Source organism: Chinchilla lanigera, unplaced genomic scaffold (genome assembly GCF_000276665.1).
Source record: "Chinchilla lanigera isolate Chin_1 unplaced genomic scaffold, ChiLan1.0 scaffold00043, whole genome shotgun sequence".
Taxonomy (NCBI): Eukaryota; Metazoa; Chordata; class Mammalia; order Rodentia; family Chinchillidae; genus Chinchilla; species Chinchilla lanigera.
In genome coordinates, this window is record NW_004955444.1 from 15,744,800 (window position 1) to 15,763,061 (window position 18,262).

General features: G+C 36.5%; 1 protein-coding gene across 3 annotated transcripts in view; it reads right to left on the minus strand.

Moving 5' to 3' along the window:
* Window positions 1-13,796: 13,796 nt before the first annotated feature.
* The window catches only part of Ythdf3 (YTH N(6)-methyladenosine RNA binding protein 3), a 31,384-nt gene continuing 26,918 nt past the window's right edge, over window positions 13,797-18,262 (minus strand). For all 3 annotated transcript variants that reach the window (XM_005392169.2, XM_005392168.1, XM_013518190.1), the window contains one exon: window positions 13,797-16,867. In XM_005392169.2, coding sequence (XP_005392226.1) covers window positions 16,844-16,867 — 24 coding nt within the window. In that variant the 3' untranslated portion in view covers window positions 13,797-16,843. The remainder of the gene's footprint in view (window positions 16,868-18,262) is intronic.

The window sequence follows — 18,262 nt, forward strand, 5'->3', positions numbered from 1 at the left end:
AAAAAGAAAGGGAGAAAAGAAAATGAGTGATAATTAAGTCAATATATAAGGAAAAGTTTCTGGGACTGGTGATGCTCACCTAAGTCATGCAGACCTGATTAACCACGTAGTTTCATTTTTTTTTGCTCTAAATATGACATTAAGATTTTAGTTTACAGCCTCCAAAACTAAGACAAATGCTTACTGTGTATGAGGTCCCAGCATTCGGTATTATCATAGCAGCCCAAATGGATTAAGACAAAGCAGTGTTGACTCCAATACGAATAATCCAGTATCAAGTGTTCAGACAGATTACATAAATGCTCCATCTGGCTGTAATGGCTTTGCAGAGCTCACCACCTCACAGAGATGTGTCTTTAATACATCAGTCAGTCTCCACTCAGGTATCCAACTAGACTGCTATGCTATTAATCATTGCCCAAGAGTCAGTAAAAACAAAACATAGACAGACAAAAAAACATGGTCTAGAACAGTGGTGGCAAACCTATGGCACGTGTGCCACAATGGGCTGTGTGTATCAGAGAAAGCTCTGAAAGATTCGCCATCACTGGTCTAGAACAACCATGGTGGCTTTCCTTTACACCACTGTGCTGACCTTTATCACTTAGTTTTTTGAAGTTGTCTTAATTCTGCTGCCACCTACGCAGTAGACATCATTAACATTTTACAAATACATCATTAACTTTAAATCTGGCTCAGCCATCAGAAAACCAATTACTCTTTACCAAAGATTCAAAAAGGAATAGTTAGCAGAAACAGATACTTACTCAAAGAAATTCAGAGTTTCTAGGCTCCAAGACTAGGGCTACTGAAAAAGCCCACTGCACTACCTGTACCTTATTCCTGCTCAGATCCCCAAATGCATTTGTCATATTTCCCAGTCAATCTAGATAAACAGCACAACAAAATGCCTAAATGAGCCATGCTAGAGACTGAATGTTGAATCTCCTCAAAATTTTGTTGAAACTGAATCCCCAAGTGCTGGTGTTTGGACATGGAGCTTTTGGGGAGTGATTGGGTTAGGAGGGCTTTATCCTCCTGAATGAGACCAGTGTCCTCACAAGAGGACACCTACCCCTCCCACCGAGAGGACACAGGAAAATGGCACTATCTATGGGCCAAGAAATGGGCCTGCCAGCATTTCCAGACCAAATCTGCCAGCATCTTGATCTGGACTTCCCAACCATGAGAACTAGGACAAATGCTGACTGTTTATGAGGCCCAGTGTTCGGTATTATTATAGCAGCCCAAATAGACAAGGCAACGTTGTCTCTTATATCCAAAAGTCCAACAGGCTGCTAGACTCCCTTTTTGATAGTGGGAACCAGGAAGTAAGTTCATTTTTCCTTTACTAATTCAAGAGTAAATCTTTGAGCCTCATAACACATTGCTCCCCAGGATTTCAGGTGTTCTGTGTATCGTATTAGAATTAATGGTTTCATGTGAGGTGCTGAATGCTCTAAAGCCATTGCGACCTATTCTTTTTAAGAGTCTGTGATGGGCAGACCCTGACATGGTCTCCAATACCCCCAGTTCCTGGTATTCTAGTAGTTGATTGCATCCCTTGAGTGACTCGCTTGTAACTAATAAAACACTTCAACGCTGAAAAGATGTCACTTCAAAGTAATTTGCATTTTGCTGGCTGATATTCTCCCTTGCTGGTTCCATAAAGCAACCTGCTTTGGAGAGAGACACAAATGGCAAGGGATAAAGCGTGGCCTCTAGCACACACCCAACAAGGAACTGAAGCCTTAGTCACTCTTGGAACTAAATCTCACCAATAACCATGTGAGCTTAGGACCAGGTCCTTTCCCAGTCAGACCTCTAAATAACACCCTCGTTGTGATTGACAACCTGATTGCAGCTTCATAAAGACCCTGAAACAGGATACCCCTGTATGCCAGCTTCCTGACATACAGAAGCTGTGAGATAATAAATATGCTATTTTAAACTGCTAAATTTGGACTAATGTGACCAGAAAGATAAATGACATGGGACCTATCTGCATGATGCTGTCAATGAAATGAAACTAAGCCCCCCAGAGGGAGGGAGAGCTGTTTCATGTTTATCCCACGCGCTGGTGACAAACAGCAGAAGCATTTACATATTTCTCTTGCAGAAACATGCATACTGAATCTCAGCCAGGTAACGGTAAATTATCTCTTCTCCTTATGCCAAAGAGATTTTTGTTTTTTATATTTGAAACAGAGTCGCACTATGTAGTTCAGGCTGGCCTTGAACTCATGTATTCCAGGCTGGTTTCAAATTCATAGTGATCCTCCTGCCTCAGCCTCCCAAATCCTGGAATTATAGGCATGTGCGATCACACCCAGCTGTCAAGGGACCTTTCTTTTTTAAGTATTTGCAATATCCAAGATGCCATTCCAGATACCAAGTTTTAATACAACACTCTAGAGGAGCTGGGGCTATAAAAACTGAATTCAACAATAAGTCACCATATGCCTCCAGTTCCCACCAGCCTTTCAGTGGGCACACAGAACTACTGCAGTGAACTGAATTTGTCGATGCCCCCACTGTCTTTAAGTCTTTCATCATAGCTTTGAATGTTTCTTTCTCTTCCAATTATCTGTTATTTTTGCTGTACCATATGGATGGAAATAGAAGCCTTGTTAGTACATTTATTTCCCTATCATCTCTCTGCAAACATCTCTTAACTAGGAAAATTGAAATTTATGAGCATTTACACTGTAAGAATGCAAAACATCAATACTAAGTATGTATGTAGCAATGACAGCAACAATAGCACTTAATAATAATTCAAGCCATCTAACCCAGGTTACTTTCCTTCTGTATTTCACTCCTTTTTCAAATCTGGTCAAATGAGTTTATTGTCCTCACCCGTCAAATAACCTGAAAAGATAATCATGTGAACATTGGTACCCAAAAGACCTTCAAAGCTTGTCCCCATGACCCTTCTGTTTTATCCCTTTATACCCTCCATGGACTGTATAAGGTCCATATTTACATCTAGAATCTCTTATTATTATACCTAGTCTATCTTCTCCTGTGATAGGTGAGGGCTGGGCAGCTTCTTGACTTTTCTTTTAACAGCTAGAAGTTGATCACCAAGGAGTCTTGCTCTAAAGAAATACTTTCTGGTTTTTTTGGGTGGATAACTGCCTACTGAATCCCATACCCACCAGTTGATAGCTAGACCACGTTTCTCCAGGTCCAGCTTCATCAATCTCTTCTTTGGGAAATTCCTACTAATACCTATTGCAGTAGTCTTACTCTTGGGTTCCTTTGAAGGTTTGTTTTTATTCCTGTCCTTGTTTTTGCAGAGGTGTTGGAACTTTGGGAGCTGAAAAGGTCAATCTCTAACCTGAGAAATCATCACAGCTTCTTAGATGGTAACTCCAGGTTTCAACAAAGTCAGTGACTTTCTTCACATTAAGGCTCAAATTGTAAGAACGCATCATTTTCTGGATATGAAACTTGTTATTGGAGCTATTGTTTTGGTCCATTGAATAGCCAATACGGAGAAGCCACAGGTCTCATATCCTAAATGTCTTTTCCATGTACTTTTAGGATTTTATTAGCCTTGAGGATCTCTCCATGAGTTGTCCACGATGTACTCACTGAAACGGAAATCCAAAGCCTTTCTGAAGAGCAGGATTCTGTTTCAACCCTACGGTCTGCCTTGGATCCCTTGCAGAATGGCCTCGCTGTTGCCATCTACAGTATCTCCTGACAGCACAAACTTTCCTGTTTTCTCATCACACAGCTATGCCTGCAAATCTTTAAGAATTCTTGGCTTGGAGATGTTTCCTTTTTAAAAAAAATTTATTTTAAAAATAAAAGAAGAAAAACATATTAACAGATATCCATTTACAAAATAGCATAAGAACAATACAAGCAATACTGAAGCACAGACAAAGTGGTACGAAATTAACAATGGTTGTTGCATTACATATTGATATCTTCAAAGCGGTTTCTCAGGAAAACAAAGAGACATGTAAGTTGGATCAAATAAGTAATCATTAACTGTTCCTTTCAGTAAAGCAATAGAAGTCAGTAGTACAACCGTGTTAGCTATCCTGTATACACATACCTACATAATTTCCCCTTCTTTCCTCTTTTCCCTCATCCCAGTTGCTCTTTACTTTTGAGCATTTTCCTTTCATTTTACAATGTCTGCCATACCTACTAATTTTTATTCACTCCTTCAGGTTCTTACACTAGTGATACATTGCTTACATATGGAGGTCTGGTATGGTCTCCAGTTGTGACCATTTACCTGTAAAAGCCTTGAGCTTATCTTTCTTTATAGGTGACTAATATTCCGTTATATAAAAGTACCACCATTTTTTTTATCCAATCGTCAGTGGATGGACATTTGGATTGTTTCCACAATCTAGCAACTACAAATTGCGCTGCTATAAACATGGGTGCATGTATATCACTATGATGTGATGTTTTCAGATATTCTGGGAAAATACTCAGAAGAGAAATAGCTGGGTTGAATGGGGAGATGTTTCCTTTAAAGACTGCTCAAACCCTAAATAGTTTCTTAGGTTTATCTCTATCTATTCCTTTTCATATACAGCTAAAAGAAATCCACTGGTATTTTTTGTTTTGCTTGAAAATCCTTCCAATTGTGTTAGAACTGTGAATGACACGTACAAGGTGTGATACTGGGAAAGATTCTTAGCTTTCTTTACTCTGAATCTCACTTCACTAATAGAAATATTGATGCTCTTCTTGATTTTATAAGAGGAATAGTAAACATATGTAAGAGCTGCACAGTTCACTAGGTATACTTCTATTTTCCATGTTATCAGATGTCTGTCCAGCTTTCTATCCTCAGGAAAATGGCTCACCTTTTCCCCCCACTAGTGACAATTTCTTCCCTGTGCTTACACATTACAATAATTTCCTTCTATTTCTTCCAGTTTCCCCTCACCCCACACTGAAATCCATGTGTTAGTTTTTTGTGACCCCAAAAAATTTTGTTTTGATTTCTATTACTGAGTAACAAATCACAAGGGACTTAAGGAAACATTCATTTTATTATCTTACATCTTTCTACAGGTTGACTGAATTCAGCACGGAAATTATGCTGTCAGGGAGAGACAAGGCTAAAGTCACTTCTTGAAAAAAATAGATCAGTTTTTCTCTCCATGTAGTACCCTGTTGTTTCTCCAAAAGGGTGGATGGATTTTGTATACGGCCACTCAGGGATCCTAAACCTACAAAACTAGAACTTGACTGATGTCTTACTGCTTTGAGACACTTCCACAAGTTGTCATGTTCGTTATGTTCTGTTGGTTAAACGGTCACAGAATACATTAGATTTGAGGGGAAGACAAGCCCAAAATGGGGCCAGGACAAAGGAACTATGATTATTTTTATTCACCCAAAACAGGCTCATTAGAGATATTCTTTAGATAGTGTTTTCTATGCACCAGGTACACAACTTGACCTACTGACTTGATTGGCAAAGTTTTCTAGCCACGGTGATCTGGAAGTCACTTGACCTCTTTTCTATATGCTGGACTCTTGCTAGGAGCATGCATTTCACTACGAGCAGATTTTGTTACTGTTATTTTACAAAGGCACATTTTCTATGACTCATTTCCTGACAAGCTTAGATATGAAGAAAAGTAGACCTTTAATTAGGTTCTAAGGAGGAAGTGAGTGTAAGGTTTAAATATAGACAACACAGAAGATAAATGCACACAACCTCTGCTGCTAACAAGCCAAGTGTCAAAGAACACCAAAGGCTCAAACCAAGCGCACTCCTGGCTCGCTGTTAAGAACTGAAGAAGACAGGCAGCACTGAATTTTCACAGCATCTATTCTGGACATGTATCACTTTTCACATTACTGAGGGACCACGTGGCAAAAGCGTCTACCAGACAAGTGAACTACGCCAGAAGTGTGTGCATCTGTGAGGTCACCCAATCAATCGTTAATTCTCACCATCTAAATACAACTCAAGCAGAAAAAATAGTTTGATTATATCTCATTAAATAAATGACATAAGATTAGCTGCTTAGAAGTATTATCAGACTTGGGCAAAAGTCATGAACGGATTCCATCATTCATTCATTCAAAAATGTGAGCTGAATCTCAGTGTTTTAAAGGAAAAGCATAACAAAAGGCAGCCTGGGAGAAATACCTTTAAAGAAGAGAGATTAAGTCGTAGGAGGGAGTGACAAAATTACAAGACCACGCGCCAAATCTCCTGCAGGCAGATGAAGACCTCAGCAGCAGCACCAACTGGATCCCTCTTCTTGGATTCCCACTGGTCAGACAAAATTCACACCACGGTAGACAATACCATGAGAACTAACTATATAGCTGGTGTGAAAATGCCATATCTCCTCTATGAATTTTCTGTAACAGTGCTCTTTCTAAATGGTACCTAGATGCAATATATATAAAGGTAAAGCCATACTTTAAAGCTTGACTCAAACTAGCCAACTGCCTCAAATAGGGTTATAATACAGGTTTCACAAAGTAGTACTATCTAAAACAGGAAAAACCTGGAAGTAAATCTTGGAAGATCAGGTTTATCCTCCGATATTTGTATTTGTTTATAAACTACAAGTTCCTGTTAGACATTTTAAACAAGACATAAAGCAAAATCTCTTGCGCCCCAACATCCAGAGAATATAGCAAAATACTTGAGAAACCATTGTTTGTCTTGTATATACTGCCAGAAATCTTGTAACCTTTTAAAAAGTTTTAAAAGGCATTTATAAAAATAGCTTTAAAATCTCCTAAATAATGTATTAAATGCAAATCTTATATTTCAAATATGTGTTAAGATTTCAAACTCATGGTATATAGATCCTTGTTTGTATGAGTTTTTAATGTAAGAAAACACCTTAATAGCCTCTGACATGGGCATTAATGGCTAGTTTTTCACTGGAAGTTCAACCATTTATTTTACAAATAAACTCATTCCCGTGATTTAATTTGCTATTACAAATAGCAAGGAGTAGCTCTGCTATCCACTCGTTTTTGTGCACACTTACATATGCAGGGAAAGATTCCTGGCAGAGGAATTCAGTCATGTTTAAGAAATCATCACGGCGCAAATGCAGAGAACAGATGTGGAGGGAGGACTCAGGCTGAAGGACCAGCTAGAAGGCATGGGGACAGCAGGTGTGATGGGGAGACAAAAGAGTAAAGAGGAGCCGTATGCATGGGTGTGGCATAAAGGAAACAGTGGAAAAAGGCCTGAAATAAATTTTTTCCACATCCCTCCCCCAGCCACCATGTACCCATACACACACACACAGCCAATCTAGTCCAAGTGCAACCTCTCCCTTATTTAGTGCTTTTCATAAAATGCCATGAGTTTTAACCCTGTCAGGTCTCATAGTCCACCACACGGCACTGAGGGCAGGGCAGAGCAGAGCACAGTCGCCCCGCAAGCAACTTCTGTGAGATGTCTGAGGCCAGCAGAGGTCCCCAGAGAGCCCAATAAAATCAATCAAGGACAATGCCCTATAGAGCATCTCACTCTGATGATCAATTTATACTAATGGAATAGACTCACTTCTAAAATTTCAATGGTAAGATTATTACTTCTCCTATACTAATTACTTTTACAAGGGTGACGGGGTGATGGTGGAACGAAAGCAGGGAAAGTGGGAGAGCAACCTCATTTGTTGCAGTACCTCACATTTCATATATATCCTCCAATACGATAAAACTTTTTCTGCATCTTAATAATTGAGACAAGAAATCCTAAGAAAGCCTAAGTCAAAAAATTATAGTTCAAGTAAAAACAAAGACAAAAAAACCCAAACCAATGCAATAGAAAATATAATCAAATCTCAATAGCTCCCTCTGCTGTTCTTTTATGTAATTTGGGTTTTTTTCTTTATATTATTAATCTTGCAAATTAAGAATCACATTAAGCCGAGTAATACAAAAATGCAACACAGCAGCGCCTGCCTGGTAGGAGTGAGGTCCTTAGTTTGATTCCTGGTACAAAAAAAAAATGTAATAGATGAAATCTTTTCCACTACTAAAAATTTGAAGCATATTACTGTAGTATAAACAAGACCATACTACAATCCAATTTTTTCTATATAGTACAGGTAAAAACAAATTAAATGGTTAGGTTTCTGAAATGAAGGGTGCTGACCATACTTCGATAATGAGACACCAACCTTTAAAGATAAAGTTATTTTTAAAAAATAAAATGTAAAAAGTTTTAATTGTGTAGACAATTTCAGTCACCAGGAAGTTGAAGTCTCTTGATCCCCCTTTTCCTGGGAGACAAGGAAAGGGAATGAAAAGAAGGAATTACGGTTTGTTATATACATGTACCAACTACTCAAAAGGAATGTAAGTATGTACTATAAAGATGTACTAATAAAAAAATTGGAAATTCAATGGTTTTGAAAACCTATAGTTAAAATGCACAGGAAAAAGCAGACGAATTAGGAAAAAAGCAAGTTTTTCTCCATGAGGCTATCCAAAACTATCTCAAGGGTTTGAGATGCCAGGCAAGGTGCAATTTCATTCAATTCACTGAACAATTCTGAGAATAGATGCACCCCATATGAGTAATATTTGATTGGTCAGTCAACAACTAAGGAAATGTGGGGCACATACTTAGGTCTGTTTGGTGTGAAGCATGAGCTAGGAAAGCCTGCCTTAAGGCCCAGATCCTATCACTAACAGGAAGCAGAACTGAAGCAAATCCTGCTGTTGGAAAAATCTGCAAGCCATGTATTTTCTAAGTCCATTGGAATGGCCTTTGGTCTTCCGCAAACCTTGCAGGATACTGTTAGATTCCACAAAATTGTTCTCTACAGATTCAGTTCCTGTCACGTCTGTGTGGCAAATCTGCCCATGTCCACAAACCTCTAAGACTCACTTCAGAAACAAAGTATTTACTCTCTTTTGATGACTGTGAAGCCATCTTTATTATCCAAGGAAAGCAAGATTAAAAACAAATATCTTCCTTCGAACTATTTTCACAAAGATCTATAAATCAGGAGCTGAGCAGCAAATGCCTACAGTCCATGTGCCCAGGAGGCTGAGGTAAGACACTCATTTGAGCCTGGGAGTTTGAGGCCAAACTGACCTAAGCAACACAGTGAATCTGTCTGAAAGAGAAAATAAGCAAACAAATGCAAATCAAAACCATTTGTTAAAACTATTGTTTTATAGGAAATAAAAGTCTTAGATAAGGTGAGCAAATGACATGAAGCTAAACAGAAAATCAGTGACAAAGACTTAACTCAATAGATCCCTTGCAATGAATGTTTACTCAGATGTGAACTTGACTTCATGGAAGATCAAGATACTGCAGGAGGTGAGCAGGCTTATGTATGACAGCGCTGCCAATAACACAGCTGCTAAAGAAGGGATTCAACAGAATTTAAGAATATCCATTCCCCCACAAACTGGGCTGGGCCCACCCCTGTAATCCCAACTTTCAGGAGGATCATGAGTTCAACATCAGCCTTGTCTAGGGAGCAGTTCTGAAGCTGGTCTTTCAAAAAAAACGAAACACTCCATTAACACAAAAATCATGAACACCAAATGTCCAGCACCAAGGACCATATGACAGATATTCAGAGGGAATCTCAATGCCAAATTTATACTCCAAGAGTTTATTACTTTCATTCTCTGACTTGTGTTTTCAAAGGTTTAAGCAAAAAGTGTTATTGCAACAAACTGAATGCAGTACAGATGAAAGCCCTAGAAACTTTCCATTAAATTAAATTTCTAACGTGGTAAATAACAGAATCCACATGAACAAAAGGCTTTTTGGGTTCCTCAAGTTTGTGTGCTAAAGGCATCCTGAAACTAAAGTTTGAGAACTGAAGCATAACCAGTTAATATTCAAGATTCTTAATATAGACCATGATATATTACAAATTTAAAACCACTGGTAACAGTACTATTAATAAGTTACCCACAATCTACTAAGACCAGACAGCCAGAACAAGTACATTTGAGTATCAGAAGTTTTCAGGAGCCATGGGGAGGCAGTACCTTTTTTGGGGGGGGGCGGGCGTAAGTCACGCTCTGGAGTTGTGTAAGCGACCTGCCGAGTGAAACAGTTGCGTTTTTCTTCAACGTAAGTTCCAAAGTGTGAAAGGAGTGATTTCCTCACCGAACTATCAGCATAAACTAAAATGAAAGGAATGACTATGTGTCTCTTGAGGCTTCATATTCTTTTCACGTTTGAATTTTTACTGGAAAGCTGTCCCAAATACCTTCAATGAAATCACTGAGTTGCCTATGAAAATCACCGATTCAAATACTTTTACAAATACACACTACTGATACATATTCCGTTCGTTTTTAGCACACCACCTTAAAAAGAGAGCTTAAAAATGAAGCAAAAGGGCATTAAAATAAGACAAATGTCACTTGAAAACCTAGGCTACATAATTCTCACACAGGTATTCAATGGCTAATTTCCCCTCTCATGGTAATTTATTTTCCTTAATAAAAGGGAGTATGGGAGGGGCAATTTATTGAAGCTCTTTGAGAGGAACACACCACCTTCCAAAAAAGGACCAGTTTCCTGAAGGCAATCTTAGGACTTGACATGGTTTCAGCGGCTGTGAACTTAGGCAGCAAGAACTGTTGCTGGTTAATTTGCCTCTCTACTTCACACAGTAAACATACTTCAGAATTTAGATTGGAACAAATTTGAAAGTGCCAGCATATTTCTAAATCCTGTGAAATTTTTTTTATTGCATTTACAAAATGTCTTAACAGTTTATCATCATACACGTACACATACAGCTATGCAGAAAATGTTAACCTGTTTAATGCAAAAAAAAAAAAAATTAGATTTTAAAAAGTGGAATTTAGGTTAAAATCTTAAAAATTAAGAGAGCTCAGCCAGGCATGGGCATGACTTTAAGGCTAGCCTTAACTACATAGTGAGAACTTGTCTAAAAACAAACAAAAAAGGGTTCTCAGATGTCTTGGTTACTTTTCTCTCACTGCTGAGACAAAACACCTGATGCCCAGAATTAAGCTAGCTAGCTCAGTTTGTGGTTTCATTCCACACTCAGTGGCTCCAAGGCAGAGTGGCACATGGCGGAGGGCAAACAGTTCAAGGCAGCAGGAAACAGCCAAAACAGGAGGGAGGAGCACAGAGCAAAGGGAGGAGCACAGAGCAAGCCTCCTCCTTCCATTATATAGTTACCTGCCCCAAGGTGAGTGTAGCACTCACACCCATAATCCCAGCATTGGGCCATGAATCAATCACAAACTCTAGAAGCCCACCCCACGACTGCATGAGGCTTCGGGGGACAGGGGGACATCTAGACACAAAACGTAACATCAAATTTAAGGAATGGATTATAAAATGTGATACAAAGAAACCTTAAAGATATTTCAAAGACATATATCATACTTTAATTCTATTATCTGATGTAAGTCCAAGATTTGATTAAGGAATGTTGTTTCCCAATGTCTTTTTTTTCTGTGATCCAAATCTATAATACATCATCTAAGATTTCCCAGTGAGATCAGAACTGATGAAATTAAAAAAAAAAAAATCACTTGCAAACTTGTAGATTCTGATTTCAAATCTACCTAGACTGCTCACCTTTATCAAATATTTCCAAACCTGTCAAGTTAGGTTTTCTTAGAAATAACTGTCACATTTGACTGATTTTCATATTTAGAATCTTAAGAGTAACAAATAAAAACGGAAGAAAGTTTAGGAAGAAGCAAACTCATAGTATGCATACAAACAAGGGCTAGCTAGAAAACAGTTCTAAACATCCACAGGGGATTGATGTCAGGACCCTCTTGGACCCCAACATCTGCAGTTGCTCAAGTCCTTCATATAACGTGGTACAGCATTTGTGTATGTATATCCTCCTGTACAACTTAAATCAGATAGTGTAAGGCACACTGTATTACTTATAATATTTAATACAATGTAGATGCTATGTAAATACTTGTCAGGCTGTATTGGTAAGGAACTGACAATTTCAAAGCTACATGTTCTGTATAGATGATTTTTCATGAATACCTCTGTCCAGTTTGTATAACTCACAGATGTATACCCCAAGTGTCTGGAGTGCCAACTGTACTGATCACGATCTCAGCACTGGGAGCTTTCCAGTGGACAATAAGTCAGTTAATCCAGCAAGTCCAAGTAGAAATATGTTTATTGGGAATCGTAGCTTTAATGCTACCACAAAATGGTATTATATTGAAGGTAATCTTAAAAACAAACTTTTCCAAAGAAATAAAATTTTAATTCCAAATGTTTCTAGTGTTTCAAATTGCAATATACTAAAAATGTTATTATTTCATTAATTCAGTTTAAAGTAAAATCTTTGGAACACTACTACAATAGCTAGATCAATTTATATTGTGCATTCCAAACACTTTAAGTTGCACAATTTCACTGATAAAACCGTGTTATTAGTTTTTACATTCTAAAATGTTACTGAACAAAACAAAGGATGACTATCAAAACTTATACTGGTTTCCACATTTACTTTCAAAGTAACATTTGCCATTGCTAGAGAAAAGTACAGCCTACAAAGCTGCATCATAAATTACAAACAGAACTGCAAAGAACCTTAGATACATTCTACTTGAACTCTCTGATTCTCTTAAGGACACAACAAAGGAAATGATTTGCTCAGTATCAATTATCAGTTATATGTAAATGTTAGTCTTCTGTTTCTAACATCCTCCCTGAGATATACTTCCATTCTGGTTATAGATGTGTTTTGTTTTAAAATGGCATTTTAGTATTTTTTTTTGCATTTTATACTCTAAATTTGTAAATGTGCTCTAAGGCGGTAAGAGTGACAGGGTTGAGGACCCCACCGTGCTGTTAACCATTCTTACCTGCTTCACGCAAGTTTTACGCAAAGTTTTTCACTTACATGTAGTTTCAATGTTATAAAGACAGCTACAATTGCAGAGTAGATAAATCTGGAATTTGGTGCACTACTTAAATACAAGCTGTAAATTGCCATTACTTTGTACACTGAAACACAGTTCTATCTATCAAACTGGACTGAGAGAAAAAGTGTATCAAGATCATGAAGTGACAAGTACTGTGCTTAGAAAGCAAAGGTAACTTTGGTTAGTAAACTTGTGACTCGAAGAATATTTTATTTCCTAGACTAGTATTACCAAATCTAGTATCACAAAGAAACCAAGTTGGTAAGAATTAGGTCCCAACTATAAATTCTAGGCTCAACTCTAAGCTGACCAAATGTAAACTTCATTTCATGAGATGACCAGAAAGGCAGGTTACAGTAATGCTGCAGTATGGGCCATCAGAGTGTTTAAAACAATGCCCTAGTCACAGTCAGCAGTACCATGTGGACTGAACTGGTTCTGATAGCACAAAACTATGCTTTTCTCCATCTGAACAAATGCTTCTGAGTTTAAACAATGATCAATATACCATCCAGAATTACTAGGATTCTATCCATGTAAGTGCTACTGATCCTAAGAGATAATGTACACACATGCCTTGAGACCCAGGAAGGGGGATTATGGTTATCACACAGCTGGTGCTACTACTTCCTCCTACTACGTAAAAATTAGTAGGCCTTCTCTTTCTCTTTTGATCTAAGTTTAGCAGTAAGAACATGTAACTCAGTAGGTGTGGATAAAGATCGGGATAAATGCTTATTCCCTCTATCTTAATCCCTCTACCTAATTTAAATGGCCAACTAAAATAAATGATATTATCTATTTGTACTTGAAAGATTTATCACAAAATCTGTAACAGACAAAAATGTTATGTTCCTGAAGGCAACATCTATTTATACAGATAGATAAAATGGAAAGAACACAGATATGAGTGAACAATTTTTATTGAAACCCTCAAAGATTAAAGAGGACCAAATGGTGAGTTTGGGTACCATAACAGAAAATCTCACCTAACTGTACCATCATTCACAGGAATGAACAAACCAAACACGACAAAATTCAAATTCTCATGAAACTGCTACAAGTGAATGTAAATAAACTAATCATTTCATCATAACCTTCATTTAATCATAAGAAAAAAGGGAATTTACATGGCATAACAAAAGATATGCAAAACTTAATGAAAACAGTTCTCAAACTTATTTTTAAAGGATGCAAAATGCACTTGAAATGATAAAAGTGATTTAAGCTGATTCTTTTTTTTTATTGCAAACTGTTTTAACATCAGCTTAACCCCCATGCATGGTACTCAAAAGAACACAGCTTTTGAATTAGAAAGATGACTTAAGTTAAAATGAGGAATTAAGAACTAAAATTAAGAAAAGACTGGGTTTCTTTTGAAAGGAATCTTCAAGTACCAATATGTATAGAGAAAGAATACTAATTTTGGTTACATATTCCCCCTTACTGTTAAATATACAAACTATAATACCTCTCAAAATAAAATACCCACGTAACTGTAACAACAGACATTCAAACCAGAACTTGGAAAACATTAAGCAAGAAATTTACTGGGCCAATAATGTCTTAATTTATAATTATTCAAACACTTAATAATGTATCTTCTCTTATAGAGCCCAGGTTCTCTCCCTTTTGGTTCCTACAGTTAAGAAACATACAGCTAGCTGGTTGTGCTCTTGTGACAACCTTTAATTGTATTTAGAGGAAAACATCTTGAAATATACAGACTAACCAGAAGGAAGAGAAGGTTGTTGCTTTGGGGAAGATGTAAATGAGAAAAACACAAAATTACTCACTGAAAAGATTTTTTTTCTCCAAAGGAATGCTGCACCCATTTCACGTAAGATTAGAAATCCAAGTTAAAGGCACTGGGATGTACTCCTCACCATGAATATACTCTCAACTACATTTGAAATGTGTGAGTCTATGGCAATCAGCTTGCTCGCTGGGTGTTTCCATGACATTTCTTACATAGAAACCTAACGTAAGTTAAACAAGTTTGAGTCCATTTATAATGTAACTAGTTTTATAAAAATATCCAGAGTTGCTAATAAAGCACCAAGAAAAAGACAACCTCAAGGGGAGGACTCAGATCCTTCCTACGAGGTCACCTTTTTACAGTTTTCTCTAGTAAGACCCAGAATAACAACAGTCATCTTTGACATGTCCCATCTATACAATCTTAGAATAAAGAACATATCTCTACTGATTATCCAAATGCCAATTTTCTTTATAGTTAAGAGACACGTTACAAGATTTCATGGCTTAGTCTCAAAAAGGTAAAATAGGTGCAATTTTCCTTTAAGAAAGTCTTTATTTTATAATATACTATTAGTATTTTGATGTTCCCTTCCATAAATATTGATATAACTACAATGGAGCTACTGAAAAACTGTGAAATAGGTACGGTTACCTACAAATACCGTATTCAAGTGAAAAAACACAGTATTTGTACCTTTTAAGAAAACGTTTTACAAAAAAAATTACATAAATGAAAGCCAAGAAAATATCTGTCACTAGGTTTTGGAGCTGAAGTTACCAAAGACCATAATAAATGAAAACATTCCTAAACATGATGTAAACATAAATGGAGTAATGCAAAACATCAGGGTATTCAAACCTACTGTATTGCTATTTTCAGCCTTAACACATCATTCTACATTATTTTTTTTCCTTTTGGAACAGTAATGTAAGGGGCAGGACATTATTTCATAACCTTATGCCATCAAATCAATTAACACAGATACCTGACACATTTAATTATACAAAATCAATTTGATTCAAGATACAAAATTAATGTTGATATGTAATTAATGAAAAAAAGATGTTAAAAAGATAACTATAAGAATACCCAGATATATGCTGTATTCCCACTTATATAGATCTGATCAATAAAACATCAAAACATTCACTTAGATACTGATTTAATTCATGGATCAAGGCCATACTTTCCAAGTATTTTAAGGATGCCAGGACACTGCAAAAGCTGGAGAAAAAGAGTTGAGGAACAGTATATGCTTGCTAAACAAGAACTATGTTTATTTAGCTAGTGAATATCTAGAGTAATAAATTTTTACTTCATGATAGCAATCAGGCTCGCAAACACCCAGAAATAGGAATTAAGGGTTTTAAATGTAGTTATAAAGGTCATAAAAAGTCTGATTAGACTGAGGTACATTTACTCAAAACTTTGAGATTCATTAAGTGGTAGCAAACAAAATAATTCCTCAGACAAATGCACATCTCTCAGTATACATGTAACTGGGGGAAGGAGGGGAGAAGAATGTGCATTAACTGGTGAGATCCACCAAGCTGCATATCAACATTCTGTTACACCAAACAGTTTGAAGACAAGGGCAATGTTCTAATATAATTTCAGATTATGTTTCATTTGGCTAAAATAGAGCTTAAGGTTGCTTTGCCATATTAAAAGTTTACTACAATAATTTTTCACATAAACATTTAGACTTGAACTCCAGGACTAAATATGGCATGATTATTTTGCTTTTAATCTGTCAAATAGCTAAAAATTGACAATTTAAAAACTACAACAAAGAAAAAGTTGAAGCAGTGTGACTCTTACATCATTGAACCACTTCTAATGGTTAACTGTTAGTATTTAACAAATTCAAAGAGTTAATGAATCCTTGCATTCATTCAGTCTTCTGTGCCTTAGCTAGGATGCATAATTACAAAAGACAGCAGATACTGGTAAAAGCTTCAGGACAGAAAGTGCTTGACGAAGTTACAGTTCTCAAGTGTGTTTGGTGAGAATATAAGGGCAGATGCGCTGATGAAAACCATTACAAGAAGAGTCAGTTTTGTGTTAAAGTGTTCAAAGATGTCACCTTAAGCAGAAAAAAAAGCTTTAATAACGTCTTCTTTGACTTATTAGGCATTTCCAGAGTCTACATCGTTAGTGTTGTAATTTTAATAGGATATCTCCATGTGGTTACTGTTTGTTTCTATTTCTTTCCTGAAAGGAAAAGATAAAAAAAATTACAATCAAAAAAGTTGACAACTTCAAGACTTAACAAAAAATGTTGACAACTTAAACTCATATAAGCCCATATAATGTAAAGCATCTTCATACAAAGTTCTTCAAATAATAGTTAAAAACATTTTACTATTATCTATGTCACAGTGGGACGATTACCACAAAATATTTTAGCCCAACAGAAACACCTGTTTAGGTGGTTTCTACAACCCACTGTTCCACAAGATTTATTTAAGGACAGAATACTGTAACAACATGAGTTCTTCCAATGAATTTTTGATGGTGAAGTATAGCAATGTGAAAGCTACTTGGCTGAGTTACAGGTAGGGAAAAAAAAAGTTCCATTAAATTGTATTAAAGGTACATTAAATTTAGATTTCAGTATGAATTTAGAAATAACTTTGATTCAAAAATTTTCTTCCATTTTTTAGTCCCCCATTCAGAATATTACAACTTTTCACATCAAGAAGTGTAGTATTAAGATTCAGTTCACTGCTGGTCTTACCTGATAACTGAGAGACATACAGACTCCTTTTAACTACGAAAACAGAAACCACCTAAGTTAAGCTGAGTGCTATTTTCTTGTATATAATTTATCAAATTTTTTGTCTTTGTACTTGACTGTGCTTGACTATTAACTGAATATATTAAGTTGCTTGCACCATCTTACATTATGTGTAACTCAATGGTTCTCGAACTTGAAAAAACATGAGAATCATTCGGATGGCTTGTCCAAACACTGATGGTGGAGATGCACAGGTCTGAAGTAAAATCTGTGAATCTACATTTCTAACAAGTTTATAGATGACCCTGGACTGGTCCAGAGACTAACTCTAAAAGATGCCAGTATTTAACATTAACATATTATAACATTCTTTCCTTTTGTTTTTACTACTCTCATTCTATTTGCCCAGGAATAGTACACATTCTATAACATAATTCAGGCTGGGCTCAGCAGTACAAGCACCTGCCTAGCAACTGCAAGGTCCTGAGTTTGATTCCCAGTACCAAAAAAAAAAAAAAAATCCCTTTGTCATATAACATAATTCAAGTTTTTATTACTAAAGCCCACCCTTATTTAAATATCTTTTGGAACCTGAATAGCAGTACTTATTACTGAAAGATAATAAATTTCCTTCTACATGATAACAACAAAGCCATTTTATATTCATAAGTATCAGTAAGAAGCTGAAATGAAAACACAAGCTACCTAAATTAACCACATTTCAGTAGGATAAAGAAAAAGTCCAACAATATCAGCAAAGGGGAAAAAGGACAAATCCAAGATACAATACCACAAAGCTATTGTCTAGTTTTACAAAGACCCTAAGAATTTTTTACAAACAGCTGAAACATTAGGTTTAGTACTCACCT